Raw genomic sequence first — 23,505 nt, forward strand, 5'->3', positions numbered from 1 at the left:
ATTGGGAAAGAAGGCCATCAACCTGAGCTCTAGCCAAAAATGTGAGCTGCTAAGGAGCAGTTCAGTCTCCAGAGGGGCAGGAAAGACCACGCAGAGGAACAGTCCACCTGCAAAGGGCAGTGGTGGGAGGGAGAAGCAATACCACAGCAAAGAATACTGATGGGACTGGCCTTCCGCCAGAGGGGCTCCGGCTGGAGAAAAAGATGGTGGGAGAGGAGCAGTCTGACCTGCATAAAACAGCCATGGGGAGAAAAGTGGTGGCAACTCCAGAAGATGATTAATGGGGGCATGTGAAAGGAAACTATTTTAACACATGGGCAGTATTCTTTTCATTGTGATTTGTGATGCGAATCAAGGCATTTCAACCCTTGAAGGGCTCTCATTGGTCCTTTTAATACTACTGTAGCAGTAATAATTTTATGTGACATGTGAAAAGACCTTAGGTTTCCTGGGAATAATGGTACTGTAGCTAAGACCAGACCTGGATTCATCCATAATTCAGTAGTTTTTGGAAAAGGAAATCTATCTGATTATTAGTAGATTAAGAATTCTGGCTCTACCTGGGGTAGATACACAATGCTTGTCTTTTTCCCCTTTCTTTTATTTTTAGTCACATAGGAAGGGGCGGGGAAGAAAAGGAAAGTCTGTCTAACAAGGCTCCTCCGCTCTCCTTGCCTCGTGCTTGTTCTGAAGACAAGCACTTGGCTCGGGAGTGAAACGTTTTTACAGATAACATGTGAAACCACAGCTTTGAATCATTTCCAACTGTGTCTTTTTGTTGGCTGCGGCTTACTTTAGCTACTTACGCTGGACTGTCACACTGTCTTAGAGATGAGGAGACGCCTCCCCCGCAGGTCCTGCTGCACTTTCCCCACAGTGACCAGGCACCCCAGCCCCCTTCTACGCTCTGGGGCGAAGTGCCAAAAGCAACACATTCTCCCTGATAGCACCACTGCAAGATTGCACAGAAAACACAGAATTAGCTTTTAGGCAGATACAGCTATCAGGACAGAAATATACAAAGTTCAGGCAATGACCAATTACAGGCATTCGCATTCTCCCAACAGATAACAGAGTTCTTTAACCGTGTTTACACATTGGTGATGGTGCGTGTGATTTGCAAATTATCTTTAGCTAGGCAATGATTGCAAAATCTCTAACATGTACCAGGAGTCTAAAAAACGAGTCTACTTCTCTTCCCTTATTTCACCTACTCCAGACTTTTCGTGTTTCTCATTAGGGAGACCTCAAAAGTCTTTTTTCGATATTCTAGTATTAAAAAATTTTCTTTATATTCCACTATTATTAGACTCATGGAATGATAACGCAATATGGAAAGTTCCCCAGTAAGGAATTTTTATGATGGTAATTGCTTTTTCTTTAAAAAAAAAAAAAAAGAAAGAAAGAAAGAAAAAGAAAAGGCTGGTTGAGGCTACAATAGTAAAAGAATGTGTTGTGGCATTTCATCTACATGAGTACTGCAGACATAATAAAAGTAATGCCAAGACACTAGGGACTGGGTACAAAAAAACCCTTATGTACACCAACCAGCCATGTGCATAGCCCCTGCGTGAACATGTGTGTTGGAATTCTTCTCAGCTTTACTCTCTGCAATAAACCACACATACTGCACATAAGTAGAAAGCCAGGAATAATTTATCGAGATGCAGACATCAAATAATCAGCTCATAACTCTAACATGATAAATCTTACTTGCAGAATATGGTAAAAAGGAAAGCCTTTTTTAAAAACAACAACAAGAAGAAGCATTTCTAGGCTTTTATCGGTGCATTTTGTGAATTGCCATTAATCGCTGACAAACCATACTGATGCTATGAAAGTCATTTGTTTACATGAATAACCACAGGCAACATTATTAGAGTTGAGTAACTGTCAGCAATGTTAGCTAGCTAAATAAAAATTCAACATTATATTAAAACATAGAAGGATTAGGACATGTGATGCTTAAAAGTAATCATTGTATAATACTAATTATATATATCCAGAATTTTTTCACTTTTCACCTTTTTCACTGCTACCAATGGCAAATGGAATAGCTTCTTACCTGGTTCCCCTACTTCCACTTTTTTCTATCTATAATCAATCTGTTCTCCAGTAAGCATTCAGAGAGATCTTTTTAAAAAACATATTATCGCATCATGTCTCTTTTTTTGCTTAAAAGACTCTGGTCAGCTGTGGCCTGTGGGAAACACCCCTGCCTCCTTCTCCAGCCTCACTCTCTCTCTCTCGGATTTCTCCAGACACACCAGATTTCCTTCCTTTCCTCCAACACTAAGCCCGTTCCCTCCATAAGGCACTTGCATCTGCTGGTTCTTCTGGGAATACTCTTCTCCCAATTCCTTATATTGCTGTGTTCTCATCATTCAGTCCCAGGCCAAGTGTCATCTCACCAGGGAACTCTTTCCTTGACCACCTTATCCCAAAGTGGAACCTCCAGGATGTAATTGTTTTAGTACACACTACTTTAAATTACCATGTTTATTTTTTGAATTACTTCATTATTGTCTGTCTCCTCTCGTTAGTAAGTAAAAACCTTAATGTGACAAGTGTGGCTATTTAAATTTAAATTAATTAAAAATTAGGTTCCTCAGACCGACTAGCTACATTCCAGGGCTTCATAGCCACATGTGTGGCAACGATGTTGGGCAGAACAGATCCAGCATGTCTGTCACCACAGAATGTGCCGGAAGCTGGTCCATCCTTGCTGCTTGACACAGTCGCTGCAGGGAAGAAACAGCTGCACAGCATATGTTTCAAGGGACCTGGCGTATATGGCATACTGTTCTTAATATGTTTGCTCCCCTTCTTGGCACTATGTGTTTTAACCAAGGTCATCTCTCCGAGAAAGGTTGTTTCCCCAGGTAGGGATTTTTCCCTGAAGTTAGGGAAGGAATAAAATCCCTTAACTAAATGCCAGGCGGGTAGTTAATCACTTTAACTACGGACAAACACGCTTAAGCTACATAATCTTTACTCCCTGGAATGGAGATAAGAAACGCCCTAACCTTTGGAATAGAAATTGATAGGATTAAAATCAACTGGTATAAATACAGATGTAACAAGACAATAAGACTCAGAACTTGGCTGGAGATCCTGACTAGAGAACCCAACTATGCTGGTCAACTGAACGCTGCCTCTGTGTCATTCCTTCTTCGCTGACTCCATCCACACCTTTGGGAACCCCTGGACCTGCTGGGGCTGGACCCCAACATATGGCGCCCAAACAGGGACCCTTAGGTAAGCGCCCCATTGCCCTAGGTAAGCCCCCTACACTCGGGATGGATAGGACTCCACCGTAGGAAGAGGGTGGATAGTCTTTGCCGACTCCGTCCACACCTTTGGGAACCCCTGGAACTGGATTCCCCTAAGTAAGCCCCCCGACCCTCATTGAGAACCCCCACACTCGGGATGGATAGGACTCCACCGTAGGAAGATGGTGGATAGTCTTCGCCGACTCCGTCCACACCTTTGGGAACCCTTGGACCTGCTGGGGCTGGACCCCAACAAGAATGTTCTATCTAGGACAGTGCTTAGCATGTAGTAGATAAGCAACAAAAATCCATTGACTGAAAGACAACGTTAGTTCAATTTTAGAATTCTGTGTTCTGTTTTGGTTGCTGCATGTCAGGAAGGAACTGGAAATACTGGAGGGTAAAGAGAGTCAAATTCACCTTTGTTTCCCTAGGAGTTAGCACTGAGTAAATGTTTTAGTAGTTGTGACAACATAAAAGACTTTTTAGAGAAGTGCTAAGCAATTATCATTTGTCCGTAAAAAAATTAGGCAAGAAGAATTCAAATTTTGGTTGGCTAGAAAGCAGAACATTCTGAGCCTTACCCTATTAGATATTAAAGTAAGACATTAAGAAAGATTATGAGTTTTGAGAATGAAAGCTACCATAAAAAAAACCCATCTGTCCAAAATGATGAAGCAGAGGTTGCTGGCTGCACTGATATAATACAGGATCAGCTCTGGGAGTAGGACTGCTGATAACGTACACTTGAGAGGGAGAGCATGTTCCAGCTGTCAGCTTATCGCTTACCTAATTGATCCTGAAGACCAATCATTTGTATAATGATATACCACCAATTGTGCTAGACCTTCACCTATATAAAAGTCACAACATTAGGCCAAATAATCTCTGGTTTTACATTTTTGTTATTAGAAGTACCTGAGTGTACGGACATCTATGCCTGTACCTATTTTTTCTTTGAGAATGACTGAGCAAAGTAGTATTGACCAGCGATGACTGATTTGAGCCATGGTTTCAATTAATGACAACACTTTAAAAAACTCCAACTCTTAAAATTTGTCTATTTTTTCAAGTTGGAAATCCAGCATTATTGGTTTCAAATAACATTAAAGCTTGATTTTACATTTTATAAAAGCACAGAGCTGCATCTAAAGCTCAAAAGAACGTAAGCATTCATGCGATCTAAGCACCTCATTTTTCAAATGAGAAAACCAGAGCCTATAGCAGGTTGACTTGCCCAAAGTCACTTACTGGCAGAAAGGAAGGAATTATCTGTCCAAAAATACACAAAAAATCAGTGTGTGGGGGGGAGAGGGAATCTATTGGAGGTGTAGAATTCTATATTTAAAAACATTAAATATTCCACTATACTTTACTAAACTGTTTTTACTACACAAAATACAAAATAACACTAGAGACTGAAAATAAAAAAATTCACTTAGCTATAAGTGAACAGCCACATGTTATTTCAGACCTCCTTGGGTACTCTTATAATTGGTACAGAAAAATCACTTTCTGCATTTTCAGGGGCTAAAGGAATTGTGAAAGCCATAAGGACACGAAAAGATGTAGGTTCCAAAGAATTTAATAACATTGTTATATGTTTCCTGGAGACTCACAAAGTGTAGGACAGGGAAAGAAGTCACACAAATGATTTTGTTTTCCTTTTAAAACCTATCCTTAAGGTAAAAGATAAATACAATATTCACCTTATAAAATGTTGCTCAATTCTCATGATTACTTAACATTTACACAGTATTTCATAATTGGTTTGCTAGAACCTTTTACTGCATAAATTCACCCGATTGATTATATCTATTCCATGAAATCTATACTAATAAAAGGGTAATATGCTAATTAGACCGGGAGATCTTCTGGGAGACCTTCCGGATATCCTTCCGGACAAAGTCATGGTGGCAGGGCCGAGGCAGAGGTGCTTAGGGGAGATGAGGCCAGGAGGGGAGGGCAGTTGGGGGTGAGCAGGCTGGCGGAGAGGGGGGGCAGTTGGGGGCAAGCAGACCAGCAGGGGGACAGTTGGGGGCAATCAGGCTGGCAAGGTGGGGGGGGGGGCAGTTGGGGGTGAGAAAGCCAGCAGGCAGAGTGGTTAGGGCGATCAGGCAGGCAGGCAGGTGAGCGGTTAGGAGACAGCGGGCCCGGATTGGGAGAGGCATGTCCCCCAAGGGGTCCCAGATTGGAGAGGGTGCAGGCCGGGCTGAGGGACACCCCTGCCCCCGTGCACGAATTTCCTACACCGGGCCACTAGTTATAACATAATAGACAATTATATCAGATAGTTAAATAACAAAGATTAATGGGTTAAAAAAGAAGAATTCATAATAATATAAGTATCATTCACCAATTGATAAGAGACTACTGTCTAGTTTAATAACTAATTAACAACATTGTTAGCTAGTTAACAAGTAAACAACTTCCATCTGTATAGGGACAACTTCACTCTGTGTGTAGTCTGTGTTATAGACCTGAGCTCTCATTCGAACAATATATTTGACTTAAAGCAAGTCATTTATTTATTTTCTTTAGTTTCCCTAACTATAAAATGGGGACTAACTTTAGTTTTTGATTCCAATATGGCTTGGATTAGGACAACTTTAGACATTATTTCTGTGCAGACATACCTTCAAAGAAGTTAAAAACACATCAAAGGACTTGTTTGATTTTTTTGTGTTTTGTTTAGTTTCCCCCCACCTCCTATTTATAGGAAGGGATCTCTGGAATTCTTGCTACTTCCCTTCTCTAGTAATTGTAAGTATCTTGATGTAGCACATGCTTTTAAGAGAAGAAACTTATCTGACTTAATAATAATTGCTTTAAGAAATCCATAGGAAACTTCATGTGGATAAAGTTATTTGATTACATGAATCAATATATACTGATTTAATATAAGTCACAAGTATAATTAGATTACACTAAGTAAAGCAACTTGAAGTATATAAATCCTATAAGCACATAAGGTGAAAATTTTGAGTGTTGTCTTTTCTATTTTTATCCTTTTTTTTTTTCTTGGCCTGAAGTTGCCAAACCTTTATAAGCTCTATTTTCAAACCTATAGAATTTTACTTCTTCTCTTAAAAGAGTGAAATCTTCATATGGGAATCTTTATTCTCTAAGATTATATCTAATCTAGTGATGTATTCTAAATATCAGTCATATTAATTCAGCCCAAATTATCCAGATATATAATTTTGCCTTCTTTTTGCTAATTCAAGTGTGTTTAACCAGGTTTAGAAAGGTAAAAGTGAAACTATCACATTCCAAGAATAAATTCTCAGATTGTTCAAGAATTCTTGCTTTTCACATTCCTTCAAAGTAAAACAAATATACTTTAAAATTATCTAGAAAGACAATATACTCCAGTGAAGCTTTAAAAATTTTCCTAAGAAACAATTATTAAACAACATCTCTTGCTGAATTTCATAATCCACATCAGGAAATTGTCTTCAAGCAAGATACATTATAAATTTAAAAATCTAACTTTGAGAATTTTTTAGAATTCCACAAAAATTTTTCAAGATGAGTATACTTTTAAAATATTTTTTTTTTTATTTTTAAATGTTGAAAACATACATATTTTTTAACTAGAGTCATTCTAGGATGTGATTATAGATCTTGTACCATAGCCAGCACTGGGTCAAGCCAGCATCTGGAATGAGAGACCTCTAAGGAAATCCTAAGATTTTAAAGGAAGGGATATTGGTGATTCAATATAGAATGTTCTTCCCAAGTCAGAAAAGCTAAAAGTTGGAGCACAGCACTATTAAAAGCCTTATCTTTTCACTCTGCAGGTGCAGGAATGCTGAAGCTTATTCCAGCCCAAATTCTAAATCAGAACTTGTCATCCCATGCTATTGAAATTTCTAAAGCAATTCAAGAGCCAGTTTGAAACCCAGTTGAAACACGTTATATTCTACTCTAAAGATCTAAGGCTGCAAATGTCCTATTATATAGCCAGTGCTTTAGAAGGGTCTATAATAATCCTAGTCTAAGCCAGCCCTATGTTTCCCACACAAAGATATTAGGAACCGATGTCATATGTATGTAAGTCTAAATGCTGGGCTATATCTCTAACTCAATCTTGTAGAATCATCAAATCAATCTTTTGGAAATAAACCAAGTATTCTAAACCTTCTTTGTGGTCACAATCAGAGTTTGCAAGGATTGGGTTTTCATTATCATTAATATCTTGTTCCATAACAATGCCCATACTGCTATCAAAGTTTTTACAGTCTAAATCTTTGTTTACTATTTCATCAAATATGGCATCCCTCCGATGCCTGTCCAAAGTGCTATTGCTGATGCCATGTCTAAAGAAAGTTTTTTGGGTTAAAGTTATATTGATTTATTTGTAAAAGTTTGATCCATGGACACACAGTACCAACTAGCGCACTGTCTGGGCTCATCAAATTTCCTCCTTTGGTTAATGCTACTGTCCCTAAGCACATCCATTCAGACCATATGGTTCTTATTCAATCCTTGAATGGCTTATTCAGGCAAACATCCAATGGCTGTAATAGCGATGTCAGACCCCCCAGGACTCACGCAAAGATCAGTTTTTAATTTTTTGGCCATATTTCTTACTCCATCTGCTAAATGTGCATGGAACAGTTCCCATACTTACATGGAACATTTGTGGAACTGCGCCTCGGGCAGGGATCCCATATCTTTTGCAGCCAGAGTTTGACAAGATCATTGTGGATCCAGTCCTCTGGATATGTCTATGCTATCACTTAAGCAATCCTTCTCCCCCCACCATTTAAAACAAATTATTCAAAAAACTATGAGCGGCTTTGGTTTTATCCTGCTGGCTAGACAGGATGTAGGTTCTTTCTTGTTTCTTCTGATGAGAGTAGTATTGAAATTTAGAGTTAAAACCAGAAGTCGTGTATATTTCATTCATGTTTCTAAGGCACACAAATTTATGCTTATACTCTCTGATGCTGGCTACTGCCAGTTAAGATAATCTGACAAAGAATTCTCTGCACCACAATCATCTAAGGTTGGCAAATAATAATCAAAATTGACGATGATGCTCTCGTAATATATACTAGTACCTTCCTTCTCCAGAAAACCATAAAAAGTTCACTGAGATATTATCTCATTTCATCCTCACAACATTTCTATGAAATAGGTAGAAATAGGTTACCTCTCATTTTAAAATGGAGATTAATTATTTTGCCAGTTGTAACACAATCATATATTCTTAGCTAATGTTCTGCCTACAGTGCCTTCCTATTGTGATTCCTGAGATAAGACACTGTTACAGGTAAGTGAAAATCCCACTTAGAATTAAAGGATATAATACATTGTGACTACCAATCTAAAGCTCAGTGACTCACTTTATTCCCATGACAATGAAAATTTGCTTTTTTCTTTTTTTTTTTTTTTTTTTTTTTTTGTTGTTTTTTTTTTTTTTTTGAATTTTGCAATTCTTCTTTATTTTTTTTTTTTAATTTTTTTTTTTTTCGCTTAAAGTATTACAAAGGGTATTACATAAGTGTCCTTTTTTCCCCCCCGCCCTTGACAAACCCCTACCCTCCCTTACCCCCCAGTGTCTTATGTCCATTAGTTATGCTTATATGCATGCATACAAGTCCTTCGGTTGATCTCTTACTCCCCTCCCTCCTGCCCCCCAACTCTCTCTGGCCTTCCCACTGCAGTTTGACAATCAGTTTGAGAAAATTTGCTTTTTTCTTTACAAAATTTCCTATCTAAAGGTAAAGTAAAATCAGAGGCAATATAGAGGGGCACAGTTTTCAACTTTGGAATTAGAAAGACCTGGGTTGGAATCTCAGCCCTGCTATTAAATTGCTGTGTAATCTTCGGCTTTCAAGTTTAAGTTTCCTCATCTATAAAATGGAGATAAATCAGTTTCTGCCTCATAGGATTTTGTCACTATTAAACAGAACAAATATGTGCCTGGCACAGTGTAAGTACTTTAAAAATATTCAGTATCACCATCATCATTATTGGTAATGCCAACTATTTTTTTAATTTAAAAAAATCTTTATTGTTGAAAGTATAACATAGGTTCTTTTTTCTCCCACTAACCTCTTCCAGCCTGCTATCAATGCCAACTATTTTTAGATGGCAAGAACACAGACTGGCCACACAAAGTTGACCTGACCAACTGAAAATTCCACTTTGATTTTTGTCCCTAGCTCTTTTTTTGCATGGTTGTTTTGATTTGAATCAAAATGCTGAGCTCTGGTTTAATTTCCAGATAGATATAACCCTAGAAGGAAAATCTGCAATTTGGCAACAATAAACACTTTTATTTTAAGGAGAGAAATAACTTAAATTGCCAACAACAAAATTTGCAAAAAGATATGACAAATGCAGTTACTAAAAAATAAAGAGCTGCTCAGCTCAAATGTGTAGTCCTTTGTGGGGTTTTTTCTCCTTAAAAATGTAGGTGGATCTAGTTCTTTAAAAACCTCTTCAAAAATTCAAAGTTAATGATAGGAAGATATTCAAGGTCTTCTCCTAGAGTGCTGTCCTTTTTCTCTCTAGGAGTCTACATGTGTTTGTTTTCCTTCATTCATTTTAAGAATTAGCACCATTCCTAAAGCTGTCTACTGACCTTTCATATCCCTGGAACAACAGTTAAGATTTTTGTTTGGCAGAATAATTTTAGATGGTAAAATCCAACATACTGACTTTATCAAACTAAACTCTAATGTTGGGAATATAAACGACCTCTTGGTACACAAGCTTTGCTACACTTACAAGGTCCTCAAAAAGTTTTTCATGAAGTCCAATATGTTCTGTTGAAGTACATCAGAAGCTGACAGGGTAAGGAGTCAGGTAAGGGATTCTTTTAACCAGATCATTGACATTTTTAAAATGTACATATCAGAATTACGTAGACTTCATTTGAAAAAAGGAGCTAGGGATCAAAAAGCTGACAACCAACCTAAACTAAAAATGTGAATCTTTAGAAATCAAATAGATTTTTCCCATTTTACTCACTTTTTATCTGTGCTCATTCTTATTTATACTTAGAAGAATTATAATTCCCTTCTATTTGTTTATCTAAATTTAAATTCAATACATTAGCTTTAATATTATTGAATGTCATCTAAATATTCCTCAAAATTATCTGCAATTTTCAAGAAATATGTCATGTCTATCACATATATACACAGTTGTAAGGTATGACATTTGAGGATCCTGCAATTAAGCACAGATGATAAGATATTAAACATGTGTTTACTGTGTAAATGATTGGCAGGGTTGAACTATGTGTTCTCAAATAGCCACTACTTGTGATTTACTCATTTGGAGTGATTATATAATTTATAGAATGCTTTAGGAGAGCTCTAAGGTATTTAAAAGAATGAATTTTTTATGTTGTATGTTAAGAAATAAAGTTGAATAAAAAGAGCCATCAGGCCTAGTGATAGTATTATTCCAAGCAAATAGAAACTGTGGCCCATGAACTGGATTATAAGAATAATAATCAATGGCAAATAAAGAAACAGATTCTCACTGTGACTTCCCCCCTTACAGTTATATATTTCTTCTAAGTACAGATTGATTTAAATTGCTACTTGTCGTTGACAAGAATTGTTGGTTCCAAAATAAACCTAGACTGTTGTTTCAAGAATGTGCTTCCTAATATTTTCTATTACTACAGTGAAAAAAAAAAAAAAAAGAAGGAATTTTTGGTAGTGTGCGAAGGTCTTTGTATTTTTATTGGCTACTTACATAGTCTCAAAAAAAGACCCTTAATCCTTTAAAAATGACCCAATCAATTCATACATTTAGCATAATTTACCAACATTTCCAAACGCAGCATGGAAAAGCCATCAACATGGCACTAGGTCATGGGTCCTGAATGAAGCCGTCAGCAAGGATTAATAAACTGTGACAGCTGCCCAAAAGCTTTCATTCTTTTTATTTAAACATCAGATTGCACGCTGAAATCCAGTGTAATCTTTGTTGAAACTAGCCCAACTAACATGGAAGAAGTCAGAACTGAGAACAGATGACACTAGTAGTTATTATTGTGAACTCAGTCCATAGCCATAAACTCTAGAATTTGCACGAGTAGAAATTCCTAAAGAACTTCAGGAATAGCATATAAATGATTCCTATCTGTTTCAATAATTTCTAATAATATTTTTGAAAACTATACTGATGAAACCAAAATTACTTCGTTCCAATTTCTATGCTCAATAAATTAAGTATTCTTCTACTATGAGCCCTTTCTCTCATATTGCAATTTAAAAGTGACTCCGGTTAAACTATAGTTATAAAATATTTGGGGGTCACATAATTTTCCAGAAAAAAAACACACAGACATATGACTAGGCAGGCTCTATCATGTAGAATTGTTATTAGACATTTTCTATATAAACATAACACCCACATATACTTACAGAAAGGTGAAACTGGCCCAGAAAATATTATTCACTGTAATTTTCTAAACAATGAATATTATTGATATAATGTTTTGACAACCCATTAGACTAGAAGTGTATTATTTTCTCAAGTACATTTTAATTAATATGCATGATTTCCTAACAATAGTAGCGGAATAGCAACATCAAACATTTATCAAATAGCTAATAAATCATTTGAGCTTACCCCCTTTTCAATAGTCGCAGTCTGACAAAATGTTCCCTCCGCTGCAGGAATACTGTTGGTGACACAGCGATTGCTTTGGCTGAGACACCAGAGCTCTCTACACACTTCCTAGGAAAGAAGGCAAAAGCAAATTGATCAGAAGTAAAGACTACAATCACGTCCCCTCTTCCATAAAATACACCGGCAGACACGCAGCATTGTTTGTTTCTTGCTGGTGTTGACACATCAAAGTGAGGATTTTGGAGGAGACTCTTACCGAAGGTGGGTTATCCACTGTGCAGAATCATGTAAATGTTTGTCTTTAAAACTCTCATTTTAGTGGATGAAATATATCTTAGATTTTAACATTGATTAAGATCTTTTAAAAATAATGTGCAGAAATGTCATTAATAGGGAAGAGTAGGGGGAAAGAATGAATATGTAGAAAGGGAATATATGCTTAATACTCTCAAGTATAGACAATAGAACAAACTTACCAATTACTAATAGAGTGGTGCTAGGTATTTGACTTCTTAGATCTACTGCAATATTCAAATAAAGATCATCTTAAGAAGGAAATAGAGACCATAGGAATAGGCAGGGAGTAATTTCTAAAATTCAAAGTTGCCTAAAGAACAATCTAGCAATATTGTTTGCAGTTCATCAATGTAGTCCACCACCTTCGTGAAAGGGAAATTTGGTTTTGAACAAGTGCTGCTATTTGTATAACAGGCATTTCTATAATTGAAATATTTCAGATGTTGTTTGGAGCTGCCTTCTTTATTATGGTTTTTTCATTGTCCTACATCATTATGGGAAAATTACAACACTTATTCTAATATCAGCAATATAAAATACCTCATTTGGTTCACACACTATCAGATTTTAAAATAAACTGTTCAACATCTATTCGAATAAAGTGTTTTAAATAAAAGCCAAAAAAGTTTACTTTGAAGAAACTGAAAAGTTTCAGTTTCTCTTTATATATGATCATCAACTAGCATCATTAATAATACTGCAAGTTTTTAATTTAAACTAGAACCACTGAGTATAAAATATCTTTTTTCAATAAAAAATATTAATCTGGAATGCAAAGATAAACTTATATATAACATTTATTCCTATTGTTATTATTCCCCAACTACTCTTTAAACTCTCAAAACTTAATTCTAAGAACTTATATCACATATCACAAGAAAAAAAAATTTTATAACCATGTATGATGATAGATGTGAACTAGACATTGTGATGATCATAGTACATCCAAATATTGAATCATTATATTGTATGCCTTAAACTAACATAGTATATGTCAATTTTATCTCGATTTAAAAAAATTTAAAAAGAACTTATGTCATGTTAACACAATTCAGAAATAAAGCGGTAACAGTGAATTAACTCAAAAGTTTCTAGAAAATAGGAATGCCCCATAGGGTAAAGCAAACTGAAGGAATCGCTTTGGGTCCTTCGAGCATGTTCCTCCAACCCCTCTCACCAGGCATTCCAGATTAATGTATTTTTATTGCTTTCTGCTGAAAGGTGATAAATGCATTCTGTGAGAAACCTAGCATTCTGCAAAATCATTTATGAACAAAAGAGGGCTTATGGGGGGGAAAGGAGTTAGAGGAGACCACTTATAACCTATATAACTTAGTAGCCACTAAACAAACAAAAACATCTACAGTCTAATTAAACATGTGGACACTTAAATCTCTGCTGCATTTGTTCCCAGCATCCCTAGCAGTTGGCTCCTTTGTAGCCTTAACCCTATGGCTTGTGATGCTTCCTTCTTAGAGAGAGAGGTCTTCGAGGGTATCTGCCTCTAACAGAGACCACTTTCATAAAAATTAAGACTTAGATTCAGAGTATAACTTCTTTCTATTGTATCTATATAAAATGACAGATGTTAACTAAACCCACTGTAGTAGTCATTTCACAATATATGTAAATCAAACCATTATGCTATACACCTTAAACTTACACAGTGATATATGTCTGTTATTTCTCAATCAAACTGGAAAAAAGAAAATATAAATAAAAGCTAAGAGGGAGCCGATTTCAGGTCAATGTATAAAAATATCTTCTAAAAGTCAGAGCTGAACAATGATGAAATAAAACCAAATCTCCCCTCACTGGAGGAGCTCCAGGATATACTTCATGCCCCATAGCAGCAATGTTTCAGGCAGGAAAATAAATGAAAGTAACTAACACTTTATCAGGGCATACTGTCAGCTACTGTTGTAGGCATATTTATATTTGTATCTCATTTAATCATCATGAAAATCTGTTTAGAAAGTGTGAGAAACTTTATAGTTTCAGAAAGATTTAGCAACTTGCTTCAATCCTAATTAAATCTAGATCGGAATCAGGCCTGGCTAATATCAATGTCCAAAATATCCCCAAACAACTAAGCTACTCTCTTAAATATATCAGAATTACCTGATATTCAGAAAATAACTCTGCAAAAAAACTGAACTAGAGCTGCTTTGATCAAAATAGAATAATTGAACTATTTTATAGTCAAAGACCCTTTCAAAACAAAAGAAATTAGAATTATATTCTCTAAAATTTCCATCCTTTTTACGTAATTATAGCTATAAATAATACTAAAAAATGGGGGGGGGGCCTTTTATTTACTTGAGAAAACGAAAATAAGCCATTCACATAAGGAGGAGAGAAATATCATAAAAGTGCAAAAACATTTTATATTTATTATATCATTAAGGAAATAAAATAGAATCTGAAGAGAAAATGGCATCTTTATTGCTAGATTTTTTTTATTTTTACGTTTTAAACAACTGTACAGATCATAAAAGTGATACAAATTTTCTGCCCTTGGAAATCCTAAACCCTATGCCATTTTGGGTCCTTGGCTGTGGATATGAAACATTCTCTTTGTCCTCATTACCCTATCAGTAACATCTCTCAGCAGCTGTTTGCAATAAAGGGTCTTGATGGCCAAGGGGGAGAGCAGAGCCCTGAAGAGGTCAAGAAGGAGCATCAATGATTAGAAAGGTTACTTATCATTGTATCACACAAAAGAAAATTGAAAACCAACATATGGTGACCCCATGGCCTGGCTCCAGGTGTTTAGTAGCCATCTGAAGAAAGAGAATAATGTACCCTTATTTCAGCTTTAAATAGGTTAATCCTGTTATGTGGGTAATTTAAGTGCAAGAGAGTTTAGAAGAGCAGTGTGTGTGTGTGTGTGTGTGTGTGTGTGTGTGTGTGTGTGTGTGTTAAAGAAAAACTAAAAACTAATTTGGATAAATAACTAATCATCAATTTGAAGGGGTTAAAAATGATTAAACGGTTAAAAAAAATACCTCTAAGAAGCAAACCCAGAGTGAAAACTACTGAGCTTTAAGTATACAAGTGATTATGAACCTATGATTTTTGGCTTGAATTTTAAGGGAAAATATAAATTAAATCAACTTCTTGTTCAAGTATATGTTTGATAAATATACATATTTGGACTCCAAAAGAATATTGAGGTGCTAAAATAAGTCCATGTCTTTTATTCTCTAAATCCATACCAGATCACACTGTAGAATAGTTACACCGTCTTACAATCTTCAAGCAAAGTGATTTTACAATCTCCCTCAGTGAAAAATTCCAATTTTAATCACTTGAAATTGTTCCTACTATCTAATCTACAACCTTCCAGCTGTAATAGTTAAGGCCACTGTGTTTTTTAATGCTCTTGGTAGAGGAGAACAATTTGTTAACCAGCAACCAAACTATAATAAATGTTCTGAAGTCTGAAGATGGTTTTGAGGCCAACATTTAGCTTTCTTTTTTACAGGATACTCAAATTTAATTTCTTTAAACTTCCCTTATATGTACTTCTAAGTATTTCATTGAGATTAAAGGATGAATCAGTGTGACCCTTAAAATATCTTCGTATGCTCCCAAACGTACAGATGGTTCAGATTCTCCTAAAACGCTACCAGCAAGCAGCTATACAGAGATGGTACCATGGATAACAGATATTCATAGAGGAAAGCAAACACGATTGAATGTCTGTCAGGTGCCAGGTAAATAAAAAGCACTTTGCATGCTTGTCATACCCTTTTGCTGTCTGAAGTTTGCAACAACAACTTGGCTGCCATTCACTGGAAAAGGTCTCTAAATAAAATCTACTGATGGTCAATTAGCTAATGGTAAGCAGTCTTGCTATTGAAAAATATTCCTTCAAAAATTATCCTGTTCCATTGTGAAACCATGTATTAGATCAAATGTTCCCATTTATGCTTCAGAATACATAGTCTATTAATAAAACATGGTTCCGTTCTACATTAAAGTAACAACAACCCACTGTTTGCATTTATGTGCTAACTCTTAAATTTATGTAAACAGTAACAAACGTCATAGATAATAATAATTCCCCATAAATCAAACAAAGCTATGTTGTCTATAAAATTTCTCTGGTTTTGTCCTGGGTCTTAAATCTAACTGTGATGAGCACTTTTCTCTCTTTTTAAAACTACTTCATTGAGATATGATTGACATACAAAAAACTGTACATATTTAATGGATGTAATTTGGTAAATTGGGAGAGAAAGTATACAATACACCCATGAAACCATCATCACAAACTAGGCCATAAAGATCTGTCACTTCCAAAAGTTTCTCCCACCCTTATTTATTATTTTGTGTGTATGAAAATTGATAAAAAATGTCCCCTGAAATAAAATACACCTGCTATCTTGATAACATATTTACTATATAACCCATTTTTATTTTTTACCTTGGAGTAGGTAAATCATATTCTGCATTTTTAGTTACCTTATCTATAAAACTTTATAAAATAATTACAATTTTAATCAAAGCAGTCTGAAGTATCTCATAAAAAAGACTATATAAATATCATTCATAAGCTATATATCATGTAGAGATTACTATATTATACAACTCTGCATATTGTGCTATACAGTTTTGTTCTTTGCATTTATAGCCATTACAATCTCCAAATACTTGTTTAAGATTGTAAATGTTAATATATTTTCATTTTCCAATTTTATTTGCTATCTATTATCTATAAATCCATAGAGAAGAAGACTCTAAAGCTGAATATAAGAAACATAACTGAAAATATACAATTTCTCATTTACTATTTATCTCCTTCATATCAATTAATCTGAAATAAATGAGATATACATATATAGAAATAGGCTAATCAGGACAATTTTTTTTAATTCATTGAAGAAAAAGTACATCCATATATCCTGTAGAACTGGTAATACAAATTATCTAATATAGGAATATATATGCAGAGTTAAACCCAATTTCCAATTGAAAAACTAAATATAAATTAACTATTTCACTTGCTAACACAGAAAAGAGAGACCATAAATAAGAATAATGAATTTCAACCTACTAAACTACAAGTACATACAAAGACTGAGATTAAAGTTTGGCTGATGTTTTCTGAGGGAAAAAGCAACTCAAGAAAAAAAGAAACTAAAACCACAAAGAAATAAGAATAGAAAACTCTACAGCAGAGAGAGACAAGAAAGGCCAATGTTTTACTCAAGACTGTTGCACACAATCTTTAAATCTAGTGCACAAAATCTGCTGTCAAAGCTGTCCATGAATCATAATAGGCTTTTCACCCAAGAGAGACTTTAAAAATCACTTTCCTTTGTACTGTACCTAGAGGATAATTGGTACAGTACAGTGCATATATTGTTTCATCTTAACTATGTGAAAACGTAATTCTTTTTATTATTGTTTTTTAAAAGGCATTTTAAACACTATTTGCATAAAAATAGGAATCAAGTCTTTAAACATTTCTTACTCCTGAATATTTTTGAATAACTTATTTAAATTTCTATTTTTTCTTTCAAAATGCTTGCCCAGCGGCATGGCTCAGTGGTTGAGCGTTGACCTATGCACCGGGAGATCACGGTTCGATTCCGTGGTCAGGGCACATGCCTGAGTTGTGGGCTTGATCCTTGGTGGGGAGGGTACAGGAGGCAGCCAATCAATGATTTTCTCTCATCATTGATGTTTCTAGCTCTCTCTCTCTCCCTTCCTCTCTGAAATAAATAAAAATACATTTTTAAAAAGATGCTTATAATGTGTACCGACTATAAACATGTCCCTATCCTAGACACCGAAATCTTTCTCTGTGAAACTCAAGAAGAATTTTGTATGCATTTTTCTGAGCTAGACACAGACTTCTTTAGGCAGTCATGGAGCGTCAACCATAATATCTTTTTTCCCGCAACAATTTTCCTTGTTTCTCTGTTTGGGTTCGCGTCATCTTGTCCCCACATGGTTGTTGTGTCAGAATGTGGGCAGTGGACTGAAGCAACTTGAAATGACTCAGTACTAGAAAATATAAAGTAAAGGCTCCTCCTAGCCAATATAAAAATGCCCTTAACACAATTATTAGAGTACCAGAAAAGGTGAGGGTGAGGGAGAGGTTTCAAAGCCATACCATTTCTTAAGATAAACCTCAGTTGACATCATAAACTCAGGACTTAAAGAAGAAATACAATAGAAATTATAAAAATTCTACCAGCATCTCTCAAGTCGTTTGAAAATTGTTTAATTTAGGATTATGCAAACATTTAGAAATAGATATTATACCAAGTTCAGAAAAAGAGCAATATCAAAGGAAATATTTGCATTAACAATGTTACCAGAGGTAAACTATATTCATCAAAACTCCATCCTAACATTTGTGTCATGAAAGATCACATAGAAACGACTAAACGTAAGGATTGAGACTTCTTACCCCAAATTTACATTGGCGGGATCCTGGTCCATACTGGTAACGACATTGTTCATCAGCATCGTACACCTGACCTGGGGCCACAGTTGGGTAAACAAATTCACGCTTGGGAGGCTCATTATTAAGGCAATTGCCACGGCCTGAACTGTTCAACATAAAGGATCAAAGAAAATTAGGTACACTGTGGACCATTTCAATCACAATTATGAAACCAGGTATTGAGCTCTTTGTTTTAATAACTTGATGCATGAAAAACAATACTTCCTACCAAGAAATAATCACATGGCAAAATAACTTTACTGAAACCTGAATAAGAGTTCCAATCTTTTTTCCAGCACCAAGACATAATAAAAGTATCTCAGACAACAATCTGAAAATGTCATGTTGGCCTTAAAACAGATTTAAACTAATTTCTGAAGGAATCAAAACAGAATTTCATGTTGCTGTAAGTTTCTTGTTTGATTTCAGTGAAAATATAACCACATCTGGTAGTAGAATTAAAAACATAAAATGTGGAAAATGAAAAAAAAATTGTGGTTGTAATCCTTAAAGACTTAATCTATATATTTCCATCTTGGGCAGAACAATAGATGACATGTCCAAAGGTTCTTGAAATATTTCAATAATAAATGGGCTGAATGACCAATGAGGCTAAGATCCAAAGTTCTCCTCTCAAGTATATTACAAGTGTTTAGTCTCTCAAAAATTTCATATTTCATTTAGGGTCATCAGAGTTAGGAAAGGGAATGTTCTCCTCTCTATATAATTTCTGCTTTTCAAAGTGTGCTTGCACTCAAACATAATATTTTAATTCAGTGGAACAAATAACATAAAGATTGCCAAAAACCAGACAGAATACCTTAGTTTAAAGAGCTTTATACTTTGCTAAATATAATTGTTCATTTTATTTAGTCAGTGTGCATAAAATAGGACAGATGCTTTTGTACTTTCATTTCACATGTAAGTTAGAATTTTTAAAGAATTCCTATGCCAACATTTAAAAATTTTTTCCAACATTCCTGTCAATTGTGCCAGCACTTGTGTTTTTTTCCCCCAAATCTTTTCCATCTGCTTTGCCAAAGGAAAATAATTTCACAAGTATAAGTTCTTCAACTATTATTTAAGACAGTACAAATTTTCATTTATAGATAAGTAAAAAAGAACCATGCATAATAATGAGTTTGATATTTGCTTAAAATTTTATCGCATTCTTAAAATGTAAAAGTTAATTTGCTATATACAAACATATTTGCACTGCAGCAAATTAATACCTTTTAAAAATTGAAACTTACTATTCATAAGGTGATAGATTAAAAGATCCAAGGCTGGTAGTGTGGGGGGATCCAAAGGACAGAATACTGTTTTCTTTACACATTTTTCCTTTCATTTATCACCTTCTTGATTAATTTTTAATCAATAAAAATATCTAGATGGAATATTAAACATGGTACTAATATGGAGGGATTTTACTATTGGCTATTACAATCAATTCACTTGTCACTGTTCAAGGTATCTATCTAACAGAACAACTTTTTTTTTCACCCAGCTACCCAGTTTTCATGACAGAATGCTTTTTATTTCTTGTTTTTTGTACTTTTAGAAATTGCCATGTATCTCAGTAAGATAATTATCTTTTATGAATTTTAAAAGCAAGTTCTTTTTATTTTATAATATAAAACATCTTTAATCGATATGGGTATACCAATTTTAGGCAAATGTAATTCTACTAGCAAATCCAAATTTTTATATTAAGGTTAATGATAAAAAGGTCAATGTGAAAAATATAATAAAAGAAGATGTACCATTTTGATAACATGCAATAGTCATTAGATTATTGGATTAGCTGCTTAATTCCTTAATTTTCTTTAAAATATCAGTTTCATCTCTGCAATAAAATTATAAAAGTCTTCGACTCCAGTCAAGAGCATGTACCTTGGTTGCAGGCACATCCCCAGTAGGGGGTGTGCAGGAGGCAGCTGATCAATGTTTCTCTCTCATCAATGTTTCTAACTCTCTATCCCTCTCCCTTCCTCTCTGTAAAAAATCAATAAAATATATATTTTTTAAAAAGTCTTGATGAAAGGAGTTAAATATGTAATAAAAATAAGTTATCAAGTTAAGTACTACTGTAAATCAATGGGCAAAATTTAAGTACTGAAGTATTTAAGTACAGGGTTTTACAGGTAAATATGTAAAACAAAAAGTATAATTATATATTCACCTAAGTATATAATATGTATTCACCTACATGGCACCAATTAAAAATCTATTTAAAAATTTATACATAATTACGTTTAGGAATACAGAAAATTAACCTAAAACATTTAGAGGAAGAATTATGTGGACCCCAAAAGTTTAAGCATAGATACGCTGAGGAAAAAATTCTTTCCTGATAGCGTACTGAAAATTGACTTAATCCAGGAGGAAGTGACAATAATTATTTCTTTAAAGTTCTTGTTCTTGGGTATTAATGGTCTTCCAATCATGGTTCCTGTTCTTTAAAAACACCAAATGCAGAGACCATTGCAAGGGCCTCCAGACAATGAAGAATGCCGTGCACTGTGGTCACTGTGGCCAAATTCTTCTGAGTCAGTGTATCCCAAACTGGATTTTTGTTTCAGTTCTTTGGAATAACCTATTCCTATGTATTAAAGTGGTCTCATTAAATATCTACAGAAGTCTTGTTCTCCTTTTCCAGTATGTTTTACAGAAGAATAAAATAACATCTATACTAATAAAAGGGTAATATGCTAATTAGACCGGGTCAACTGGACATCTTCTGGATGTCCGACTTCCTTCCGGACAAGCCACGGTGGCGGAGGCCAAGGCAGAGGCAGTTAGGGGCGATCAGGCCAGCAGGGAAGCAGTTAGGGGGTGGCCAGGCCGGCAGGGGGGGGGCAGTTAGGGGGCAACCAGGACAGCAGGGGGGAAGTTAAGGGGTGACCAGGCTGGCAGGGGGAAGTTTGGGGGCAACCAGGTCAGCAAGGGGGCAGTTAGGGGGTGACCAGGCCGGCAGGGGACCCAGTTAAGGCCAGCAAGCAGAGGCAGTTAGGGGCGATCAGGCAGGCAGGTAGAGTGGTTAGGGTTGATCAGGCAGGCCAGCAGGGGAGCAGTTAGGGGATGGCTAGGCCAGCAGGGCGGGGGGGGGGAGTTAGGAGGTGGCCAGGCCAGCAGGGGGGCAATTAGGAGGTGACCAAGTTGGCAGGGGGGCAGTTAGGGGATGACCAGGCAAGCAGGGGGCCAGTTAGGGGGTGATTAGGCTGGCAAGCAGAGGCAGTTAGGGGTGATCAGGTAGGCAGGCAGGCAAGTGATTAAAAGCCAGTGGTCCCGGATTGCAAGTTGGATGTCCCCCGAGGGGTCCCAGATTGGAGAGTGTGCAGGCCAGGCTTTGGGACACCCCCCCCCCCCCATCCCAACCCCGTGCACAAATTTCGTGTACTGGGCCTCTAGTATAAAATGAAATATAGATCCTTAAGAATGAACATGCATATTTAGGAACATGGCATCAACAAGGCCTTTTGAGATGGATTTGGTGATGTTTGTACAAATCACTAATGTTTGTAAGTCAAGTGTCATACCTATTTTTATTGGCTCCAGGAAAGCAAGTATGGGGAAAGGCTGATTTAAAGTGTTTCTATATACTGCATGGTTTCCTCCTAGTAACCATATCTGGTATATATTGTACAATAAAATCTTGCTTAAAGTATTTGGGGGATGGGGTCATTTTCATATTTTAATTCTTAACTGAGGGTTAAGTGACAAAAATACTTTTGCATACGGTTACTAACGCTTGTCTGCTACTTTCCTGTTAATTTCAAGTAGAGATTTATATTAATCCTGGAAGTGCTTTTCTTTCTTCCTTTATTTTTAAATTACCAAGTAGTATATCCCGATTACACCCCTATTGTCCCTCAGGAAGTAACTAATATTCTGATTGTTTAATAATAATTTCCTTCATTTTATTAGTAGTTTTACCTCCCAATATTCATCTGCCTGATTTTGGAGTCTGTACAATAGGAGTCATATTGTAGGTTTTCCTTTGTGACTTTATTCTTTCACTCGCTCAGTACTAGGAAAGTGGGATATATCTATATTGATGTGTATAACTATAGCCTGTCCATTCATATTGTTCTTTGACATTCCATTTAAGACTATGCCACAAATATCAAATGAGCATTTGAATTATTTCTAATTTCTGGAAATTGCAAATTATGCTGATATGAATATTTTTGTACAGGTCTCCTGGGACAAATATATTCTCTTTCTTAAAAATATTACAGATGAGATTTTTAAAATATTTTATAATTATTTCCTTTTAACAAAATGGAAGTTATGAGTAATTTTTATTTAATCCAGGGTTCTAGCTCATCAATTCAACCATACAAGTCTTATGATGGTGAACCTAGTATTATTTATGCTACTACTATCAAAATAATAACAGTGGTAATATTACATATAATATTTTCTCATCAAATAGCACTTTTAAACATAGTTTGTGTTTTAGTGACATATGAGAATTTTTCCACTCAGAAAACATAAACCTCACTCATCATTTAAAAAATGAAGGATACTGTTAGTAGTTTCCATCTGAGATGCTAATGCAACTTTCTATTGTTAAGTATAATATACATGTGTCCAGAGCAAAAGAATAAACATAAAAAGTAGAATTGTGATTATTTCCCTAGCAGCATATATTTCATAACTAAAAGCCCGATCCTAGTTAAAATATACAGCAATATAGATAACTATTGAATTCACAGATTCTGCTTTTGTTTATGCTTCTAAGACAAGGCCAAAAAAATTTGTATCAGTTTGAGAATATGCTTTTTCCTTGACTACGAAATTCTTAGTAAATCAAAGTATATTTACATTTCCAAAAATCCTTGCAGCATGATAGCAAAGTCA

The 23,505-nt window shown here is 35.5% G+C and overlaps 1 protein-coding gene across 1 annotated transcript in view; it reads right to left on the reverse strand.

Moving 5' to 3' along the window:
* ADAMTS6 (ADAM metallopeptidase with thrombospondin type 1 motif 6) overlaps window positions 1-23,505 on the reverse strand; it is a 229,076-nt gene that overhangs the window by 91,995 nt on the left and 113,576 nt on the right. Inside the window, exons 12-14 of the mRNA XM_070411450.1 lie at window positions 18,604-18,745; window positions 11,880-11,987; window positions 807-952 (exon numbers count right to left, since the gene is read on the reverse strand). Coding sequence (XP_070267551.1) covers window positions 807-952; window positions 11,880-11,987; window positions 18,604-18,745 — 396 coding nt within the window. The remainder of the gene's footprint in view (window positions 1-806; window positions 953-11,879; window positions 11,988-18,603; window positions 18,746-23,505) is intronic.

Source organism: Myotis yumanensis, unplaced genomic scaffold (assembly GCF_028538775.1).
Source record: "Myotis yumanensis isolate MYYU_CA2020_CCGP unplaced genomic scaffold, mMyoYum1.0.hap1 SCAF_4, whole genome shotgun sequence".
NCBI classification, from domain to species: domain Eukaryota; kingdom Metazoa; phylum Chordata; class Mammalia; order Chiroptera; family Vespertilionidae; genus Myotis; species Myotis yumanensis.